The sequence below is a fragment of the Micromys minutus genome (genome assembly GCF_963924665.1).
Source record: "Micromys minutus genome assembly, chromosome: 6".
NCBI lineage: Eukaryota > Metazoa > Chordata > Mammalia > Rodentia > Muridae > Micromys > Micromys minutus.
The window spans coordinates 44,282,821-44,305,338 of NC_137975.1; the positions used below are offsets into that span (position 1 = coordinate 44,282,821).

The 22,518-nt window shown below is 44.3% G+C and overlaps 2 protein-coding genes across 10 annotated transcripts in view; one reads left to right on the forward strand and one right to left on the reverse strand.

Annotated features, from left to right (window-relative positions):
- Nucleotides 1–7,305, forward strand: part of DNAJC1 (DnaJ heat shock protein family (Hsp40) member C1) — a 154,012-nt gene extending 146,707 nt beyond the window's left edge. The window contains exons 11-12 of the mRNA XM_080918293.1: nucleotides 4,553–5,001; nucleotides 7,170–7,305. Coding sequence (XP_080774419.1) covers nucleotides 4,553–5,001; nucleotides 7,170–7,238 — 518 coding nt within the window. The 3' untranslated portion in view covers nucleotides 7,239–7,305. The remainder of the gene's footprint in view (nucleotides 1–4,552; nucleotides 5,002–7,169) is intronic.
- Nucleotides 7,306–14,541: 7,236 nt separating this feature from the next.
- The window catches only part of MLLT10 (MLLT10 histone lysine methyltransferase DOT1L cofactor), a 124,618-nt gene continuing 116,641 nt past the window's right edge, over nucleotides 14,542–22,518 (reverse strand). For all 9 annotated transcript variants that reach the window (XM_080918286.1, XM_080918285.1, XM_080918287.1 and 6 more), the window contains 6 exons: nucleotides 21,775–21,963; nucleotides 21,322–21,410; nucleotides 20,818–21,182; nucleotides 20,078–20,174; nucleotides 16,343–16,540; nucleotides 14,542–14,664 (listed from right to left, as the gene is read on the reverse strand). In XM_080918286.1, coding sequence (XP_080774412.1) covers nucleotides 14,620–14,664; nucleotides 16,343–16,540; nucleotides 20,078–20,174; nucleotides 20,818–21,182; nucleotides 21,322–21,410; nucleotides 21,775–21,963 — 983 coding nt within the window. In that variant the 3' untranslated portion in view covers nucleotides 14,542–14,619. The remainder of the gene's footprint in view (nucleotides 14,665–16,342; nucleotides 16,541–20,077; nucleotides 20,175–20,817; nucleotides 21,183–21,321; nucleotides 21,411–21,774; nucleotides 21,964–22,518) is intronic.

The window sequence follows — 22,518 nt, forward strand, 5'->3', positions numbered from 1 at the left end:
ATCCTTTCTCTGACCCTGAATTATAGACACTAAATCAGTCTGGTCAGCACATGAAGTTTAAAGATGTGAAGAGTTAGCACAACCAGGGACCCCCAGTGTCATCAGACGGGTTCAGTACGATGGTCTCCTAGCTTTAGGAAAGACAGTTTTAAGCTTCCTTACGCTAGTCAAGTGATTTATGTGGGCAGAGAGTAACAGGAGCATATCGCAAGAAAGTCCACTTCCGGAACTTTCTGTAGGGATGTGTTGTTAGACAGCTACTGCAGGTTCCAATGAAAAACTGCCAGGCACCTTCTGTGATTCTATAGGCATGCCCAATCACTGCCATCCCTCTGACACCCCACCGTAAGACATCTGTAGTGCTGGCTGTCCTGGAACTCACACTGCAGACTAGGCTGGCCTCAGACTCCCTGAGATCCACCTACATCTGCTTCCCAAGTACTGGAATTAAGGCATGTTCCACCACTGCCCAATTCAGCTTTCCTTTAAAAAGAATTATGAAATGGTGTTCTCCAACGTAAAATATACAGAATAGTTCTTTAATCTACTTGAAAGAGACCAGCCTCAGTTATTCAAATTGAAGGCTGATAAGGGTTAATGAGGCCTTATGTTTAGAAGATAAGTAATGAATGAGAGTGATGACCAACGCCTAGTTCTTACCTTCGCTGACGTTAATGAATGCTAAATAGTAATAAAATGAGGTGAAGACAAAATGTGGAATGCTTACCAGGTAAAGCATTAAAGATTTCAGTGGACACACACACACACACACACACACACACACACACACACACAGGGGCAGGGGTGGAGAGGTGAAGGAAAAAATGGTCCCTTGCAGGGTAGGAAGACTATATTAGGATTTCTCCTGCTTTATATTTAATCTAAAATAGTGAGAAATGACGTGTTTTCTTTCTTTAAACTACACAATTAATGCAGTCTCACTGTTCATTCTGAGAGAGCAGGTGCCTCGTGTGGGCCGAGACTTGAGAGAAAAAACTGGCCGGCGTGGCCTCGTTGCTCATTCTCTGATGGGAGCTCATAGTGTCATGGCGACACCTTCTGAATAACATGGAGAGCAAGCCTGCTCCATGTCACACAGAGGCACTTAAAAGTTAGTGGAATAAATTTTCACATTTTTCAATCAATAAAAGGTGACGTTTAAATAGTGAATATGAAAGTAACTATTTGGAAATATATTTGTGTTGAAGAACATTTGGAAAATAGATGCTTTAAAGCTTTTATCATGTGCTATATCTTATTTATATTATCTTGTAAATGTTATTTTGTGGCCAAAATGATTGTTACTGGGCTTGGTGATACATGCCTGCCGTCCCATAGGATGTAGAGACAGGAGGATTAGGAGTTCATTTTCAGTTATATAGCAAGTTCAAGCCCAGCCTGAACTTCAGAAGAACATAGAGGCGCATGTGTGAGTGTGTGTGGAGGTAGGGTTGTGTGGCCTTACATCAGTTTACAGAGACAGCTGATGTTGGTGAACAAGATGACTTGGCAGATAAAAGTGTGATTGCTGCCAAGCCTTACAACCTAAATTCAATCTGTGGGGCCCACATGTTAGAACCCACAAGTGTCCTCTCACACAATAAGGACAGCAGCAGAAAGTTACTTAATCTGCAACAAAATTTGTCACACATGCACATGAAATAAATTAAAAGTTTTACTTAATAAAAAAAATTGAAAACTAGATTGGGGTTGGGGATTTTAATCAGTACCAGAACATGTGAAACCCTAAGATCAGTCCTCAGCAATGTGGGAAGAAAGACTGAGTGGTTTAAGAATGACTTACTTGAAGCTAAATCTTACCAGCACAGCAACACCACATCACTGTTTGTGTCTTGTTTACTGTGCTAATCAGCTATGATGGGTATTAAATACTCGACATCATAACAGACTTTGGAGCTAACTTGTAAATTTGATATTTTATCCAGTGATTTTTTTTTCCTATTTTTTCAGTATTATTAATGAAATTTTCATCAGAATAATTTATTATTTATTTCACTTAGTCTTTTTAGAAAGCAGTCAGTTTTGGCATCCCTGCACATGTGAAATTGCAGTTTTTGCCAGTCTAGAACTGTCTAGAGTGTCCCAGTTCTTCCTGATAGCCCAAGGCCTTGTAAATACAAAGACAAAATTATAATGGATGCTCACATCGCCCACTGCACAGGGAAGCAGAACTAGGACCAACTGTCATTTTACAGAGTAGCCCTTGTGCTAGGCATTCATACACCTCTTCTAGTTCTGCTGTGCTTTTAAATATGTGCATGTGTGTATCTCTGTTTTGCTTTGTGCATGTAGAAACCAAAACCTTAGGGTGTGTATTGGGGGTATCTGTTCTTCCTTCTATAATCTGGGTCCTGTGGCCAAACTCAGAATGTCACGTTTGGTTTTGTGGCAAGCACAAACCCCAGAGCTGTCTCATTAGCCTAGCATTTTGTTTCCTGAACATAAGGTCAGCTGAGAAAGTTACTCAGTCTGCAGCGGCAGCAGACTTGCGAAGGACGAGCCCTGACTGCAAGTCCTTCTGGTGAACTTACACCCAGAGTGGTGGTTAGGAAGTGCCCCTCGGTCGGAAAAATGGGCGTGTGCAAATGAATGTTGTCCATGTTTATGTGGGGCATGCATCCCATCCAGCTACCACTGCCAGTGCAGATTCTGGCTATGGGAACAGCTTCCCTGTCACACCAGACAGTCTCAGTTTCTTACTGTGATAAGCTAGGTCGAGAAATTATCAACTGCATGTCAGCCTGCAACCAGATGGTGGTGGCCAGCGGCATACTGTTTTTTTGAGTGGACAGACTCTACCAAGAACTATTCTTAGGTCTCTGGGATTACCATTTTCTGCTCCTTTGAATGTAGGTTCGGGCTTCTCCATGGGCAGACTGGGAATCCCTGCATGCTAGAAACTTTGAATAGGAGTTTCAGGAAGGGATACTGATGTGTATTTTAGAGAGTAAGAAAGTCAACATTTCTTGACATGCCATAAAATTTATTTCAAAAAACCACCAGTCTTGTATGGTGATGTACGTCTTTAAATCCAGTACAGGCAGACAGATAGATCTCTGAATGTGAGGCCAGCCTGGTCTACAGAGTGAATTCCAGGACAGCCAGGGCAACACAGAGAGAATTTGTCTCATAAAGAAACAAACAAATCACCTTTATCTTTATATTGAAATTCTTTTTTGGTATGTTTCATAATTAATGACATTATTGATTGATACATGGTGCTAATCCATAAATTAAAGAATATTTTAAGGCTTATCTACATTTAACAAATTGTCCTCCAAAGAAGCTAAATACTAATCTAATTTGGTAACCAGTCGCCACATTTAGCTATTTTTAATTAATGTTTGAGGCTAGGAAGACGGCTCAGTTACAGTTTCTGCAGCACAGACATGAAGACCTGGATTCAGTCCTTGTGGCGCAGGTGAGAGGGCTCAGCACGGCGTGCCTGCTTCTCCTGCTGACAGGTGGGGACAGGAGGGTCCCTGGGCTTCTCAGCTGCTCCAGATGAAGTAATGAGGGAAAATGAGAGTGACAGGGTGACATGTGTCGGCCTGCAGCCAGCACACTCACAGGCACACATGTGCATGCACACACACAGAGATAAATTAAAGCTTGAATTAAGTAGAAATAAATAAGGTTTAAACATGGTTTCTTAGAGACACATCCAGTGGTTATAGTCCTGCAGAACATGAGGTTAGACTCGGGGTTGCCTGCCTCTGTCCCATGCCAGGTTCATCACTGAAGGTCACAACTCAATTCTATTTGTGTGTTCCCATTTGTCTGTTTTCCTTTGTGAAGTAAATGGCTTGACCTTTTACTACAATCCTTTATCTGCTTGTAAAAGTTCACCTTGAAGCCAGGCAAGGTGGCACACATTTTTAGGAGGCAGAACTTGGGTGAACCTCTAAATTAAAAGCCAGTCTGGTCTGCAGAGCAAGTCTACAGAGAAACTGTCTCTAAAATAAAATAAATTCTCCTTGGGCTGTGGTAATGGCTTAGCAGGAAAAGGGACTTGCCAGCAGCCTGACCAGCTAAGTTCCATTCCCTGGGACACACGTTGTGGAAGCAAAGAACCAAGGTCCACAATGTCCTCTGGCCTCCATACATATCCTGTGGCATGAACACACTGCCCATGCACACACCGTAAATAGAGGGTACAAGTTTTTCCACTGTCCTGTGCCTGTTTACAGAGGAGGTGCAGTGCTATGCTTGCCTAGTGTGTTTTAATTATGCTAATAGAACTTATGGGTCCTAGATTCTAGAGCATCCCTTCACTTGTCCAATAGATATCAAGTTTCCTCTCTAAAGGGTCCCTGCTCTTTGATCACAGTCTGGCCATATATTCCCATTATTCCTCAGAGCAGTGACTAGGACAAAGACGGGATCAGAACCAGCTCCAACTCCATGTCTAGCATTCAGAGAATGACTCCCCTTGTTGATAGTGGAAACGGTCGATAAGACAGTGCATGTGAAATGCATAGCACACTGCCTGAGCTCACATATCTTCTTTGTGTACTGTGGTCCTTCCTAGGAATGATCAGGCTCTCTGAACTCAAGTCAAACATTCAGAAGTCCAGGCCAATCAAGATAGCCACAGCCTTGCCAGATGACATCATCACCCAGAGGGAGGACTCAGCGGGGGCCATGGAAGACGAGGAGCAAGAGACTGCTGAAGGTGAGCAGGAGACAGTGGCCACAGAAGCCCGACCTCGGAGACGGAAATCAGCCAAGGTGGCAGAGGTAGTGAGCAGGATAGAGCCAGAGGAGAAGCTGAGAGGAAAAAGGCAAAAAGATTTCGATATATCAGAACAAAATGATTCCAGTGATGAAGAAAAACAGAGAAAAGAAAGAGCTCATGCTGCAGAAGAGGCCTGGACTCAGAGTCAGCAGAAACTCCTGGAACTGGCACTACAGCAGTACCCAAAAGGAGCCTCTGACCGATGGGACAAAATAGCCAAATGTGTCCCATCTAAAAGTAAGGTATGTAACACTGCACTGGAGTGGGTGGGGCCATGCTTCCTTCCCCAGATTACAGCCCTCTCCATCCCCCACGGGCTACAAGACCTTGTGTTTCCCCTTTGTCTTCAGTCTCTCCTCAGCTTGAGAATCTGCACACTTGCCAAGGTAGAAACGAGGTCAGGATGCTAAGTGTAGTCACGATACAGAACAGCTAGTTTCCAAAGAAAGGCCACCTGTCAAACAACTTGGGCTGCCCAGATGGCTCCCAGTGGTAAGGTTGTTTGCTGTCAAGCTGGCTTGCTGGCCACTTCCCTGAAATTCACATGGTGGAAAAAAGAACCAACTCCCTCAAGTTGTCCCAACATTTCTCTGGCCACACATGTGCGAGCATGTATTCATGTATACACACAAACAAATGTAATATATTTTATAATAGATATATGTGGTATATAATGTGTATGTATATATACACATGTATATTTAAAAAAACAAACAAACTTCCCACTGCAGCCTGTCAGCCTACTAAAAAGTTCATCCTACTCAGGAAGGACAGTCTGAGTGAAGCAGAGATGGCAAGAAATGTCCCTGCTCCACAGAAGGTGGGGTAGGGTCCTCTAGCTCTGTGACAAGGATAACCCAAAGGGTTAGCTGAGCCACCAACCCAAACTTACACTGTCAGGTAACTCAGTTTTGCAGTGGTTTGGTTTTGGTGGCACTTCACCACCCAAAGGTAGGGGTGTTCATGTGGGACAGTATACAGTTGACCCTTAATCTGTGACTGAGTTTCAGGACGTAGGCCCTTTATAATTGACTCTCATCAAGAGCTCTGAGCAGCTGCTGATCCATCATTCTCAAAGACAAGCAGAGGAAGGGACCTGCAGAGAGCCAGTCGAGCCTCCCCCACCGTGGTCTGCATTTGGAGTCTTGGAGCTCCTGTGTAGTGAGTGTTTCCACAGCCGCCATTCCTCCCCAGCACAGCGTCCTCCTTGTAGGCTGTGCTCCAAGTGTGAGGCACCTGCAGCACTGAGAAGTGAAAAGTAGCCTCTGGGCACAGTGATGTTCATTTACATACCTATTTTCTTTAATTGAAATTCTATGCTGGAAAGCCTAGCTTGTGGCCATGCATGTCCCTTAGTGCACGGGTCTAGTTATCTGTCACCTACTTTACAATGATGAAACTGAGTTTCTGAGGAGAAAAATAAGCCATTAGCAGTTTATCTCGCTGGGAAACACAAATTCTTCCAATCTCTCCAGTCAGTTTGCCAAAGGTAATTATTTCATTGAGTTACTCTAACTTCTGTCAGACTCAGCCATTTACATGTGTGATGAGTTGAGGTTTGCTCAAAATTAAAGCAGCAGAGAGGGCGCAGAACCTTCTTGTTTGCCCCAGAGAGGAGCAAGGCTCCCGAGCCCCACAGGCATCCCTTAGCTTTGACTATAGCCTAACACCACAGGCACAGCAGGGGTGGTCTCAGCTGCTGTGGTGGGCATGCAGGCCCTGTCACAAGACACTGCCTCCTGCCTGCTCAGACCTCAGCACTACCCACCTGTCCTGTTGAGGGCCAAATGCTGAGTGGCCACAGCTGTTCCTGTGCTAATGCTCTGAAGGTGTGGGAGGATGGTGTTGGGATGCACAGAGGCACTCACTACAAGATGCTCACCCTACGCTGCTGTACCCATCCTGTCCTGGGTACCTGAGGAAGGACACTGTTTAGAACCCTGAATTAACATACAGTGCCATAGGGTTGACATCCTCTAGACAGGAGAACAGGCTATAAAATATACATCATGTCCACCTGAAAATAATGAACCGCTCCCTTCCACCCTCTCCATCTAAGTTCCACTCAGTATGGCAGCCTTCAGTGCTAGTTGGGTGCTGTGTCTCACATGGGAAAGTTCTAGCAGCCACCAGGAGAGGCACATCCAAAGCATTGTGGCCCCAGGCTTCTTGGTTTCTCAGAAATGGGATATGGTGAGTGGCCTTCCTATGATAGACGCAGTTAGCAAGCTGATGTCGGGACGTCACACTGCAACACCATGACCTTGGCTGTCCTTGCAGTAGGTCTTCTCTGACCAGGTCTGCTGGGGACCAGCTAGGCTGTCCCAGGGTACTTCACGGTAAGCTTCAGAGCACCAGGGGCACTGACTCAAGAAATAACTGCCACCACCTCTCTCTCTGTTTCCCACAGGAAGACTGTATTGCTAGATACAAACTGCTGGTTGAACTAGTCCAAAAGAAAAAGCAAGCTAAAAGCTGAACCTTCTGGAAGATGACCGTGACCCATCATCTTTTTCCAAAATCTCACACAGAAACTTACATTTTGTACCTCAGTATTTCTAAACGTCATGTGCCTTAGTAAAAAAAAAAAAAAAAAAAAAAAGAAAGAAAAAAAAAAAGGAAAAAAAAAAGAAAAAAAGAAAGAAAGAAAAGAAAAAAAAAGAAAGGAAAAAAGTCAATCAATTATAGATGTTGTAAGGTGCTGTTTACAGGCCTTCCTTGTGTCTCCAGGGGAGGGTGGGGTGTTTGCAGACTTAACTTCACCACATTGTCAAGTTCAAATAGTGTTCTAGTGAGCAGGTAGGTAGTGGAGCATGTGAATGGAATAGGTTCTCTTAATAATAGAACCAAAGGAGCTGGGCATGGTGGCACAGCCTTTAATCCCAACACTCAGGAAGCAGAGGCAGGGTCCTTATGAACTTGAGGCCAGCCTCTTCTACCCAACCAAGACATCCAAGGCTACAAACAATAGCAAACCAAAACAAACAAACAAGTAGCCAAAGCTATGGCTGGGACTTAGCAATGAGACACGGTTAGAGATAAACCAGCGTGACCTGGGGCTGGCTGGCAGAAATGACAAGCCACTGTGATTGTTTCAGACCTGAATTACCAAGAGTAGGGTTACATAGAGCAAGGCTGGCACACAGACATGTGCCACAAAGTTTCCATGGAAACAAAGGAGGTGGGTTCTCTTTCTCAGTGTCCTCTTTACTCCTCTTTTGCTTTTTTTCCTCTTTGAACTGTGACATCTGCTGGGCCTTCCTTTAAAACCTGTCACTTGCTGTTACATAGCCTGCCTAACCCAAAAATCATGGAAGTGTCTACAGCACATGACTCAGCATCTGCATGGTGTCCGAGGTCACCCTCTGCTCTGTGAGCAACTGCACCCAGGAGGACGGGGAGCTGGGTGAGCCATGCCCTTCACTGAGCTCAGACAACAAAGGCAGGCTCGGGTCTCTAACCCTGTGGAAACTGCACCCCAGACTCAACTGGCTCCCACAGGAGCAGCTGAGAAGTGAAATGGCAACAAACAACATGTGTCCTGGGGCAGACCTTTGTCCCCTCAGCTGTGAAAGACCATGGAGACATAGGTAAGAGAGGCCACTCCCAGCCTGACAGAGGTGAGATGGCCAGGATAGTCAGAGCCCTGGAGATTATGACCTAGGAGTGGTTACTACACATTTCAGGTCGGCCCCATCCTGCACTTTCCCATCTAGGGCAGACAAGCGTATAGGAGAAACAAAGTAGTCTGACCCAGCTGAGGTCCCAGCTCAGGCTTCTATCGTGAAGCTTGTGACGTCTATGTCTGGGCTTCTAAAACCAAGTGTGTCTTAGGGCAGAACATGTGGAACACATCTGTAATCCTAGCACCCAGGAGGCTAAGAGCTGAGGGGCTACAAGTTTGAAGTTGGTCTACACAGTGAGTTCTGCATCGGAAACACTGGAAATACAGCTGGTCGGTACTGGAGTACAAGCTGGCTCACTCTCCTCCAGTCAGTAAGAAGACGAGGCACCAGCACAGCATCCTGTGACCATCTGGGCTTCCAGGAAAGCCATTCTTCACAGAAAATTGGGATCCTGAAGGGTTGGGTTGCTCTAGTACCAAACAGGTACATATATTAGATGTCTAGCCCCCAGAGGCAGGGGAGAATGCCTCCTAAGGGGCCGTGGTCTATGAACAGCAGGTACCTCCAAATGGGGCAGTATCTGTGACTGTTTGAGCACCAGGTGGCTAAACCCTGGGAAGTAGAGGCCCGAACCTCTCAACCTAAGTCAGCTAAGGAACGCCCTGCACCTCCCACCTCCACCAGCTTCCCCAGTTCTCTGCCAGCAATCCTCCTCCCACCTACCTTCTTGTTCTGTAGACAAGTTGGCTGCAGCCATGAATTACCATGTCAATTATTTTATCCTTGTTGGATGAGAGGGACTCACCAACCCCATCTCCAGCCACATCTTTAAGCCTTTGACAGCTGCTCACCAAAGTGACACCAGCCAGGTGCCACTCTGCATAGATATGGACTGTCACTGAGACATTGCCTTTACAGTCCAGGACAGTCTCATGTCTTCGGCATGCATGGATCCATCGGACACCTGACAACAGCCAGGACCTTTGAGAGTAGCTGCTTTGGGTGCTGTCCCTGTGAGCCCTCTCCGTAACTACCTTCTACATGCCCAGGTCTGTTCTCTGTGGCCACACCTTGCAGGAGATGGGAGACGTCTCTTGAGCTAAGTTGTTTTTACTCCCAACTCCTCTGAAAAAAAAACACATTTGTGCTAAGTAGTTGGAAATGGCAGAATGATGAATCTGCCTGAAGTCTTTGAGCACCCAGCTTCTCAAGAGCGATGTTCATTTTTTACATGGTTGCGCAGGTTTCTTAACTGTCATTGAGTATCAACAGTGTTGGTGGTGAAGCTGACAGCCAAGAGCGGTTCCTCCCATGTAAGCTCACATCCCTGTCTGGGGTCCTTGATCTATTATGGGTAGACTCCTTGTTTGCTTCAGGTAGCCCAAGGCATACACTTCAGGAACCAGAGGCCACTGAGCAAGTCAGGACCTATGCCTAATGAGGATGTGACTTGTGTCTCTTCAACAACCCAAGCCGGGGGCTCTTTGGGGCACTGCGATGTCAGGTTCACTGAACCCCAGAGCTGCCCACTGCAGGTCTGGGGTGGAGGCTCTTGGGGAAACAAACTTCTTTACCCCATGGGGATTCAGAATTATGGAGAGGTAGAAGCCGTGAGGCCAGGGTGGTCCATCCTCCAAGGCCCAGGTCAGTGTCGAGCAGAATCCCTCACAGTGGGATTCAAATGCACAGAAGACTCAACCCATTGCAAAAGAAGCAGGCATCTACTTATCCAAAGCTGCCTGTGTCTGCACTGGCTAAGAAAAGCACAGACCTGCTCACAGCAGGAGACTGAGTGCCCTGAGAGAAGCAGGCTTTGGTGCCAGAAATATGAGGCCTCCTGTTGGCCAGCCAAGGAGGGAAACAGAGTTTGTCCAGTGGAAGGTGACTCAGTGGATAAAGCCACTGGCTGATGAGCCTGCCAAGCAGAGCTCACTCCCCAGCCAGCAAGCACATGTTCACAGAAGCTGTCTGTCCTCTGACTTCTGCGTTTATACTGTGGCACGTCACACACATTCCCAGCCCACATATACACATGAACACGAATACATGTACCCTAAAAATGTTAAGGAATTTCTTGCTTTCGCTTGAAACTTCGACAGAAATTGAATTTCAGTCCAGCCCCTTGTTTGAAACTTTAGAAGGAACTTCAAACTGCTGCCGAACAAAAACTGCTGTATTGTGCTTTTTGTTTTTTGTGGTCACGTCCAGTTCTACACAATGACACATCAATTCCAGTATGTTACTTTTAGGAAGTAAGGCCTCTTAGGTAGGGTGATGAGCTGTTGCCAAAACTCAACGTCTATCCCTCCACCTAATGTCTCAAAAGACAAACCAACAAGTCCAAATTACATGTAGGATAACCAGTTTATGAGGGTTGCTTACAGAGCAGTGGATGAGGGCTTATGGGTAGGAGCAGAGGTGACCTTAAAGCAGCCACATTGGAAGGTCTGCACCCAGCAGGGATGGTGGCTTCCCAAGGCTCCCCTAATCCTTCCCCACTTAAAGTCTAGCACCTACCAAAGAGCATGCAATTACGATAGGACTGCATACAGCTGGAGTGCTGGTGGCCATGTACTCGATGGCTGTTCCCCATCCCTTCCTTTCCAAGATAGGAGTCCACATCTGGCAAGCAGGCCCAACTGGCCTCCTGGAGGTGGTGGCCATGGTGGAAACACAGGTTTACCAGAAAGAAACTTAAGCAATAAAAAAATTCAGCTCCTAAAATCTAAACTAGTATGTGCCACTTTAATAAATAACAAAAGTAGGTAAAAAAAATCTGCATATGCACAATAACTATAGGAAGTGTAAGGAAAATGTTTTAAATGGGGTGTATATGTGTGTATCATAAAGACTGGAGAGAATGGGGGCGGGGGGTCCTCTTTTTTTTTTTTTTTTTTTTCTAGTCTTTCCTCTTTGGTGACAGGGTGCTTGAGTGTCCTTTACTTCACTGCTAACAGTGAGAAAGGAGTAACTGTAGGCTGGACCATGAGAGACTTACAAAATTTCCTGGGTGGGACACAGCTCAGCAGTAAAGTAGGAGCCAACCCTCCAGGCCCAAGTTCCTAGCTCCAGTGCGGCAGAAGCCACCTATTTCCTTTTAAAGACTTGCTTTAATTTGGACAGGCTACAGAGGTAGCTGGTTCATTTTCTTCTGCTGGTTTCCGAGCTTCAACATGGATAACTTTCTCGACTCTACCTCCTAAGTGCTGGGATTACACCACCACACTCGACTGTAGCAGTCTCCCCTGGATTTGAGAAGTACATGAACCATGTAGCAATAGCAAATGGACACCAATTTAGTGCCCTGATCTCCTTGGCTTTAGCATCCAGTGCTTCAGAGTGATGCCCGACATAATCACAGACCACAAGATGAGGTGATAAGTTGCTCAAAGTTAGCAAACTACAAGTGCTGTCCAGGAGACATACTGACCTGGGTACCAGTGCCACCTCCAAAATCAGCCACCCACCTGTCCTAGCCAGATGAAGAACGTACAAGGTAAAGGTCATGCTTTTAAGAAAGGAACTGGTAAAGCAGAGGAATCTTTCCTGTACAATGGATTCTCTGCAGAGTGAAGATTAAACAGAACTGCATCTGCCATCTTAGCTGAGTGATGGTCTTTAATATAGCCTTCCTATTTTAAACTTTTTATTTTGGTTGAATGTTTGCATATATATAAATGTACCATCTGCGTGCCTTGTGGTTACAGAGGTCAAAAGAAGGTGTTAGACCCTCTGAGTTACAGACAGCTGGGTCACCATGTGTATGCCGGGAACTAAACCTGGGTCCTCTGCCAAAGCAGCTGGTGTTGGAGATGCGGGTGTCATCAACACATCTGGCTAACAGAAAAGACTTTCTAAAAATCAGTTTCTTTGTCTCTTCCTACAGTTCATCTAATTCACTCTGCAATTAAGTTGGAAACCTAGGGCTGGAGATGAAGCTCAGCCAGAGACTAATTGCAGGGAGTCCTTGGTTCTATCCATAGCACCACAGAAGCTAGGTGACAGCACACACCTGAAATCCCACTACCCAGGATTTAATGGAAAAAGAACTACAAGTTCAAGGGCAACCTTAGCTACCTACAGAGAGTCCAAGGCTGGCAAGGATACATGGTCCCTATTAAAACAAAATATAGTTAGGAGCCAAAGATTAGGTCTTTTCCTGTTCACTAAATTCTTAATTACCAAAAAGAAATAACATGCATCTCTATACTCTGGACTCAATTATGTCTGGGGTAAATAAATTATGGTGTATCCATGACCCAAGGATCACTGGACACATGTGTTTTTTGTGTTTTGAAGAATGCCCCTCTCATTTACTCTAAATATGTGAACAACAGAATTTACTTTTTAATCAAGTGTGCATGCCACTTTTTTACAATGTGCTATAAATAAATGTCTCCTCTAGAGCTGATTCCCTTATTACTGTGGATGCTCACCCACCCTCTCTCAACAGTCACCTGCCACCTCTGGACGCAGCTGAGCGGCCCCATGCTGTTCCGCATGGCCCATGGCCTACCCCGGAGAAATTGGACAACTCCAAGACAAACTCCCAATAAAACATGCCCACAGTGCTGGGAAACACTGCACAGGAGTTCGGGACAACCACTTCTCCAAAAATAAAGGGCACAGGGCTATAAACATCATTAAATTTTATTAACAAAAACTTTGTACATTTTAATACATGTGGAATTTTACATCTAAGTAAAATAACAGCACATTCAAAAATTTACCATTTATACAAATTGTTACAGAATAACAACCAGTGGGTTAAATATGTAAAATAAACCACACTGATTCTTTTAAATTATCTACAAAAGGTTTGACTTTCTTTAAAATTCCCCTGAACATATAAAAATAAATTAATTTTACTTTTCAATTAAATCTACCAATTAGAAATATTACAAATCAAAATATCAATGTTATCTTATGAATTTTTCACATTACAAAACAGATTCACAACCATATTTACAGAAGTGAGGTAAGACGTGTGCAGTGTCACAGGAGACACACTGCAGAGCTAGCGCGTCCTTCCAGCTAAGCACAGTGGACGTCCATCTGCAGCTGGGTTTTTCCACTCGTAATTCCTGTGTTTCAGAAACAGATCAATGATTCTATCCCCAATCGTTTGACCTACTAGTCTGCCATATTGCCACAATCAAGAGCATGGCTACTCAGACTCAAAAGGCTATGGGACAGGTTTTAGAAACCATGGTGGCCCCATGATTGTTCCAGTGGGTGGTTTTAAGAGACCGATGAAATAAATACATAAACTCTTCCCAAACCGACCTGCTTGCTCATGGACGGTCAGTTTGCCTGAGCTATGGTGGCGCACAAAGGTTCAACAAAGGCAGAAGCATGGGGAAGGCTGCTGGCACAGATGGCCTACCCTGCTTTCTCCCCAGGGAGGTCCCAACAGGCACTTGATTGATGCCAGAAACTTCCAGCAGTTTCCACATTGGTGTCTCTTTTCCGAAAGAAACTGTTCACTTCCAATTGATCTGGTTCTCCCAGCAGCCCTAGAACTCGCTTAACTCAGTATCTCATTTAAAGATTTCATTTTAAAAAAGGGTAAGTTTTAACACACACATTAAAAAAAAAAATGGGGGGAAGGGGAGCGAAAGAAAATTACTGTTAGCAGAAGATGTTATCTCCATCCTAATTTGATCTCCAAATGGACAAATCTCATTAGAAATGAAGTTTTTAAAATAACATTTGCAAATCCCCAGTTGAAGGTCTGTATAATCACAATATTTAGTGAATACAACACTGCAAGAGAAGAAATCGGTTCTCAAAACTTAAGATCTACCCCATGGAACAAGCACACTTTATCCCAATAAGATATTTCATATTTCCAACTTTTATGATAAAACCAAGTGGTTTGCAAATAGAATAGTCTTTAGCTTTATAAGTCTCCAATTTGTAATAAAACAAGCTGTGCACCAAGTACATTACATTTTTCTTGAATTGGTAAACTCATTTCATGTGAATTATTTCATTGACAAAAAGTTATTAATTTTTTCTTCCAAAGTTCAAAAACCTTGGTAGGGGATGGGGATATAGGAATTCCATTTTAGTGCAACAAAGCAACAAGAAAATTATTCAGAGCCTAGCAGGGCGTGTGTGGTATCTTTCCCTGTGCGTTCCCGCCGCCCTTCTTCATAGCTGCTGCAAACACTGTGGCAGCCAGTGAAGCACAAGACAGCAGGAGAGGCAGGTTCTGGCGACTTTCAACTGTCAACTTTTCTCTTGAGCTACAGGCCCAGTTTTATCACTAAGTCTCTGCAGTTTAAAACAAAAATTAGAAGCATTAGTTCCACCAATGTTGGCCAAGACGAGATAATGCCCTCTAACAGACTATCATTGATTCAATGGGTGCAAGTGACATCTCAAGTCAGCTACTCTTCGGTACAGAGAACATGGATTTTCTAAGAAGGACTTCCTATCACCACACTGAGCACATGAAAAGGCTCAAAGGTGGTGGACCATCCTTGGATACGATTCCAGGAACAGGATGGAGCACCATCACCTTCCTGGATCCACCTTTCCAGAGGAGGAGCAAGGTATGGCCAGTTCTGAGTTTCTAAGGGCTAGGAAAAGGCCAGAGTTGACCCTGCAGTTGTATATGTTCTGAGCTGAGCCTCTTAGCTCTTACCCATTCATTCTAAGTGGTGTTCCACCCACCATGTTAAAGAACTGAAATTACTTGATGTTGTCCTCCATGGATCTTGGAACCCAAGGAGGGACACCTTGCTTCCCTCTCAACCCAGCTTCCTATTGGTTTTGTCTGACATTTGGTCTCAGCAAGGTGTGGCAGCACCTGTCTTTTAATCCCAAGATGAGGGATCAGAGACAGACACCAGGTCCTATGAGTTCAAGGCCACCCCAGTCTACAAAGTGAATCTGGACAGCCAGGACTAGACAGAGAACCTATCTTGGAGGAGGTTGTGTCAAGGGGAGGGAGGAGTGAAGAGAGAAGGGACAGAGAGAGAGAGACAGAGATGTGGTCCCTCCTATATGGTTCAGGCCCCAAACTCATGATCCTCAGCCTCAGCAACCCAAGCAGCTGAGCTTACAGATGGGCACTGAAGCCCGTGAGTCTGATTACTGATTACTTATTGTGTTTCTTCCATTAAAAATTAATCTTTTTAATGCGGAAAATATCCATGAGCAAAAGCACAGTAAACTGTATCAAACGTCCATATAAACACTGAAGCGCTGACACGGAAAGGAGGCAAGATCTATGACGAGGGCACTCACTCAGGAAGCAGGCACACAGCAAGAAGACAGACAGAAAGCACTCAGCAATTAGCCCAGTATATATCACTAAATGAAAACTTATGTTTCTGAAGGTTAAAATTAAAACGAGGAAAATCTCAAAGGAATAGACGTGGTTTATCAGTGTTCACATTTGCCCCTATCCCGTGGGGCCTTTCTCCATCTCTCCCCTCCTGGCACCAGGTCTCCATGCTCTCTGCTCCTTCCTAAAACATGAGCCCATGTGCAGGTTGGGCTAACTTTACCTTTACCTAATTTTGTGTATTTAGCATATCAAAAAGGCAAATGCATTTTAAAAGCAAGTTGGAACAAGATAATAAAACATATATAATTAAAAGGAGAAAAATTCCATAAAAATTCTAGTCAGATTAAACAGTCTCCTTTTTAAAAAAAGAAAAAAACAATTTGATTTGAATGGGCTCTCTCATAATCTTGCTAACAAAACATTTTAGAAAATGCTGTATTATAAATGGTCTTAGAGCCTTATATGCAAATTTGAATTGACATACTTAAGGGACATGTGAATTAAAGTGGCTTAGACACTCTGTTTGCAATATATCCAGCTGCTAAAACAACTGGTCCTGAGAAGGAAATATCAGAGGAATACCATGAAAAAGACAAGACCATCCAACTCGGCTCCCTATGAACCCCGCCTCCAAGGTGCAGCACAAAACATACTTACTGTGACTTTCTGGCTTGTGCTGTCCCCGTGGATGGTGAGGAAGGGGTTGGTGGCAGCCGTGTGAAGTGGGGGGGCCTGAGCGCCTGCAAGGAGGTTGTTGATGGGAATCTGCGTGGGCCCTGGAAGCTGCAGCTGCTGGAGCTCGGGTGGGTGGTGCTGCTGCTGCATCAGCTGGTACAGGAAGGCCTGATGCTGTTCCTTCAGCAAGAATGGGGAAAACATGAGCTTCAGCTGGAGAGTCTGCAAAATCTGCCTTCTCCATCTCTCTTCTATAGTATTATTTAAATCACAGCCACACTAAAAGAACAAGAGCTGAGTGTGGCAGCACAGGCCTTCACTCCCAGCATTTGGCAAGCAGAGATTCATCTCTATGACTTTCCAGGATAGCTTGGTCTACACAGTGCCATGCCAGCCAAAACTCTATGGTGAGATCTGTTTAAGAACAAACAAAATAAAGACCAGCATCTAGGAAAGTAATTGCACTAGGTAATAACACAGCACTACTTGGGAACTGACCATTTTTGGTTGACTGAATGACTGACTGACTGAATAGCTGATTTTCGTTAGATCCGCCTACCTCTCTGCCTCTGCCGGGATTAAAAGTGTATGATGATGATGCTGCTGCCGCCACCCAGCTGAACTGCCCATTTTTAAAACAGCGAGCAAATACAAGAGGAGTGTACTCAACTGAGGCTGCCCCTGAAGACCAGAGAACAGAAACAGCAGCAGTTGTGTGCTGTGCTGCTTGGCTTCGTTAACACACAAGCAGGTCACCTTAAAAGGGACCCTCAATTGAGAAAATGCCTCAATCAGATTGGCCTATAGGGAAGTCTGTTACACACTGTCTTGACTGCCGAATGATGTTAGCCCACAGTAGACAGCACCACCCACCCCTAGGCAGGTGGTCCTGGGATGGCTAAGAAAACAGCTTTGACAAACCACAAGGAGCAAGGCAGGTCACCCACGGCTCTACCTCAGTTCCTGCCCTGAGGTCCTGCTGCGCTGTCCCTAGATGGCAGGAAGCCTATAAGCCAAAATAAACACTTGCCTAGTTGCTTTGGTCAGGGCTTTGTCACAGCAATAGAGAAACAAACTAAAACAAGGTCATTATAAATAGTTACTATAGAATTCCTCACATGGACCAAACCCTGTACATAATTCTTTTTCAACGATTTCTGAAAGTGGCCATCAACTCCTAACAGAAGATATTTTCTTGCTGCAGTTTAATTCTTCCTTCTTCAGCGTGAATTCCATTCAAGATTTCCAGGGTGCTGACTGACAGGCACTGTGTTAGCTACTTGGGTTGCATGGTAGGTGAAGGTCCCTCCCTGTTATATGGTGATTGCTAAGAAACCAAGTCAGAAGAATGTAGCAGTCAGAGCAGCTCCGCCAAATTAAGAGTGGAGAAAGACTGGAAAGAGATTAGCACTACCACAGGGATGAGGAAGAAGGAGGGCATTTCTTGGGCCTCAGTGGGAGATTGTCTAGCAAGATCCTAGACCCTTGAGAGCCCAGTGAGACTGGCAGGCAAAAAGAAGGGAAGATATGAAATCTGGAATGATTTTGGGCAGACTGACTGACTGACTGACTGACTGCTGGCTGATTAGAGTTGGCTGGGGATTGGGGCAGATACTGTCTCAGTATTATAGACTTGTATGGCCTGAACCTCATCCCATAGAGTGCCTACCCATCTCCTGAGTCAGCATTCAGTGGTTAAAGGTGTGTGCCACCGGTTAAATGAGAGGTTTCTTCATGAAGTCACAGTAGTATTTCCAACAAAGGAAAGAACAAAAATGGAAAAAGACTGTACAATTTTTACTTTGGTTGGAGCTGGGAAAGGCAGGCTGGTATAACTGGCTGAAACTGCCCTCAGGGTGTCAGGTGGGCTATGCAATAAGCTGAGGTCTACTCTCAAGACCAAACGGAAACATCAGAGAGTGGAGGGCACCTAGGTAAGAAGGTTGAAGGAAAGAGACAACCCAGATTGAGAATCCAAAAAGGACTGTGACGCCATCAACGTTGGGTAAAGATCAGCTATCAAATGTGACGGCCAGATCAGGAAGGTGTAGGGGCATGACACAAATGTCAGTGGTGCACAAGTAAAAGGTGACTGTCTGGCTTTGGAAACCATCTCATACAGCCAGTGTGTGCTGCCATGGCAAGGCTTTTGCTCCTCCCACCCTTCTCCGCCCCTCTAACCACCTAACACTGAGTAGACTGGAGAGGAGAAAGGGCGTGATGTTACCCTTAGACTACTTCCTGCTGATTGGAGGCATCGGCTTCTTTCAAGCAAGTTGGAGCTTCACCATCAGGATATCTAATTTCTTACTCTGTGTACACAACTACTCAATACATGGTGACCAACAGCAACCAACCAATGATCCACCCCACCCTCAGGGTCCTAGCATTTATGTACCCTCAGAAGAGTTCCCAGAATTCCAAATGTCACACCATCACACAAACTATCTGCACCTGACAAAGTCATTGCCTCTGATCAAGCACAGGGCAAATAAATCATACTTGGCTGCTGTGGACAACCTGAAGCAACCCATAACCCAAACCTGGGATTAAAATGAAAACATACTGTCATAATATTTCCATATTTATTAAAAAACCAAAATGAAAGCTAGATTTGCTGACACATGCCTAAAATGAACTACTTGAAGAGACGGAGATTGGAGGCCGATGAGGCAGCCTACACACCAAGGCCGTCTCCAGAACAGGCAGCACTTGTACTACCCTGGGTGTTCTCCCATAGACTTAGAAGAAAATTATTGCTAGGATATAAAGGAAATGGTATCTAGTTACAGCATTGTTTAGGAAATTATAGCAAAAAAAAATATTCGGGTCCAGTACAGATAAATATTTTTAATATTTTTGATTTACAGATAAAAAAAATGGCAGATGGGCTTGAAGGATGAACTATATGTGGTAATGGAATTACTACTTCTCAGGAAAACTGCCTTCTGTTCCTCTATGTCTCTGTAAAGGTCAATATCCAAGTGTCCGGGTTCCTTTTCTTGTTTCCATTACAATACACTACAATTCTACAGCACCATACCAGAGGCGGCAATGAATTTTCTGGCTAGTGACTCCAGTTTCTACCATGGAGCCCATCTTCTCCCTCCTGACATAAACTGTTTCTACTCCCTTAGTAAGGACCATGCCTTATTCACCTTGCTATCCGTCAATGAGTTCTTGAAGAAAGGAAGTAAGAATGAGCAAAGCACAACCGGCACGCCTGATGTGGCTGCTAGAGCCAGGAAACAACCATGCTTCTAATGTGGCGTCCGAGGAGCCTGGGTCAGCCCATTTACTATGAGGGAGATGGGCTGCCACGGGACATTGCGGAGGCCAGTAAGCCGATCACAGGTGAGGTCAGGTCACAATACCACAAAAGGGAAAGTGAAATGGCCTCCCCCTCACCATATGTCATCCTTTGACTATTTAATGCCTGCCCTCATCCTTCCGGAGGGAAAGTATTGTGATGCAAGTATGTGCACCCCCTACCTTTCCTCTCAGAATCAACTGCCAGGAAAACACAGCTGGCGTCCAATCCCCCAGTCTACTCAGCAGGATACCAGTTCTAACATTTGTAAAACATCAACCCCCAAAGTGTGGTACAGCTATGCCAAAGGGCAGGACAACTTCTAAGATACACATCCACTATTACAGTCAGCACACAAGCTACAGACAAAAAAAAAAAAAAAAAACACTGTCAAACAAAGAACTTACGGGTGTGAGCTGCTGGGAGTTCAAGAGCTGCTGGAACTGCTGTTGCTGGATAAACATCTGCCTCTGCTGGTCCGACAGCAGCCCCAGTCCCGAGGCACTGAAAAACCATCACAGCCTTAGTCTCTACTGTGCCCTTCTCGGGGGACGGGAAAAGGCAGCCTCTTCACTGGGTATTAACAAACTCATTTTAACTACTGCATTATGTACAAATCATCCTTTCTCCTTATATACGAAAACTCAACTGTCAAGTAACATAAACTCAGTCAAGAAGTTAGTTTAAACAGGTATAAACGTATGTGCTTTTAATAAAGTATTCATCTGTCCCTCACCTCATCAAAACCTGAGGTAGACAAGTATCAAAACTGTGCTGTTAAAATTTGAAGAGCCAGAATCATGTGATTGCCACAAAAATACCTTTTTAAAATTTAGTATACGTGTATGTAATAAGAAGAAGCAACATTTTAAAGATAGATATCACAGATCAGGACTGACATTTTCAACACAATATATTTAATAGGATACCAAAATGGATTTTTAATTGAATTGCATATATCAGTTTATAAAACAAGTATACCATGAGAAACCAGCACCTAATTTTTCCTAGAAAACATCTACAAAATACATTTAAAAGCCTAACCTAAAACAAAAACAACACTGATAACAAGTTGCATGGAAAATAACGACGATAATAATGACGATAACGACGACAATGGCGCCGACAGCATACTGATGTGTCTTACCTGTTAGTCAGTGCGGTGGCCGGCATCGGATGTGCTGCGTTAGGTGGTACACTGGTGTGGGTGAGAGGGGCAGGGTTCTGGGATAGTGTGACTGGAGTCTGAATAACGCCATTTAAAGCTCCTACAATGCCGTTAATTGCCAGTTGGTTACCTGGCAAAGCTCCAATTATTCCACCCACCGCGGACACAGCAGGAATGGTGGACGTGACAGTCTGCATTCCACTAGCTAGCGCCCCCACTGTCACTCCATTCACCTGCTGAACCCCACTGACTCCAGAGCCTTGCTGAGCTGGACTCTGCCCAGCAGGAGGGGGAGTGGAAAGAGCAGAAGAACTGCTGGTGCTTTGTCCACTGGAAGTCAAGTCCTAGTGCACAGAGAATAAAGCCAAAGTTGCAGAGAGCACAGCAAGACTGTTTAACATAAGTTTAAATCACTTAGTGTAATGTGCAGTTTCGCAAGTAAAACACACAAATGAACATAACCACACACACAAAACCACTTACCTGATTTAATACAGGAAGAGAATTGTCAGGTAAAAAGCTGTTTCCTATATGTGGGCTCTTACTGCTGTTCAATGAATCAGTAGTAGGAGCTAGAAACAGGAAAAGATAAAGAACATGGATGCTATTATTAACTGTATTATGTGTAAGGTTAAAGGTGCTATTTAAAAGCAGATGCTAAAGCCCATAGTCCTGTTACTTCTAACACTTATTTAAATGGCAGTAAGGGAAAAAGTAGGTTTCTTTGTGTTGAATACTGTAGCTTTATGTCAATAATGAAATATTACATTTAAATAAATTTTACCATTAAACTATACATTGAAGTGAAAACAAATCCAAGGGAATTACTAGGGCTGTCTCTGTCCTTAGAGATAACTTACCTTCTTCATGTAACTGGTAGCCAGTTACTGTTCATTGTATACATGACATTAAGAAACAAAGTGCTTTGGTACTCACCAGCCTGGGCTGTGTATGTGTGGATCTGGTGAGATGGGCTGGGGTTTGTTGTTATCGCTGGGAAAGGCACTGAGAGCTGTGCGTTCAACAGCTGAAGACGTTCTTTCTTGGCAGTCAAGTTTTTAATCTGTTCTTCTAATCTTCGATTTTCAACTTGAAGTTGATGTAATGACTTTAACATTCCTAAAACTGGCAAATATTTTTGGGATTTTTTTTTTTTTAAAGTAAAGACAACTCCATTTCCATGACTAAGTATTTTATGGTCATAGTGTTAATTGCTTCAGACTTAAATTAAACATGTGGAAATTTTGTAGGCTAATACTAACATGACTGAGGTTTATTCCTAGATCTGAAAGTAGATATGAACATGTTATATTGAGTATATACACAAGGAAGACTATGCGTGCTAATCAGGTTCAAGTAGTTTCTATCCACAAAGAAAAATGATGGCATTTTATTTTCTTCAAAATAAAACTTAATTCAAATTTTAAAGTAATTTTCATGATTTTTTTAATTAAAAAAAAATAATGACAATAGCTAAGGGTTACAATAGAAAAAGTTGTACTGTTTAAACATGCAGGAGCTGGGAGATGCAGTTTATGGGAGACTGAGCATGCACTTGGCATGCACAAGGGCCCATACACTCCTCAGGAACCAAAACAGCAGCAGCAGCAGCAGCAGCAGCAGCAGCAGCAGCAGCCGCCGCCGCCAAGCGTGCTGCCACAAACCAGGCAGAAAGCCTGC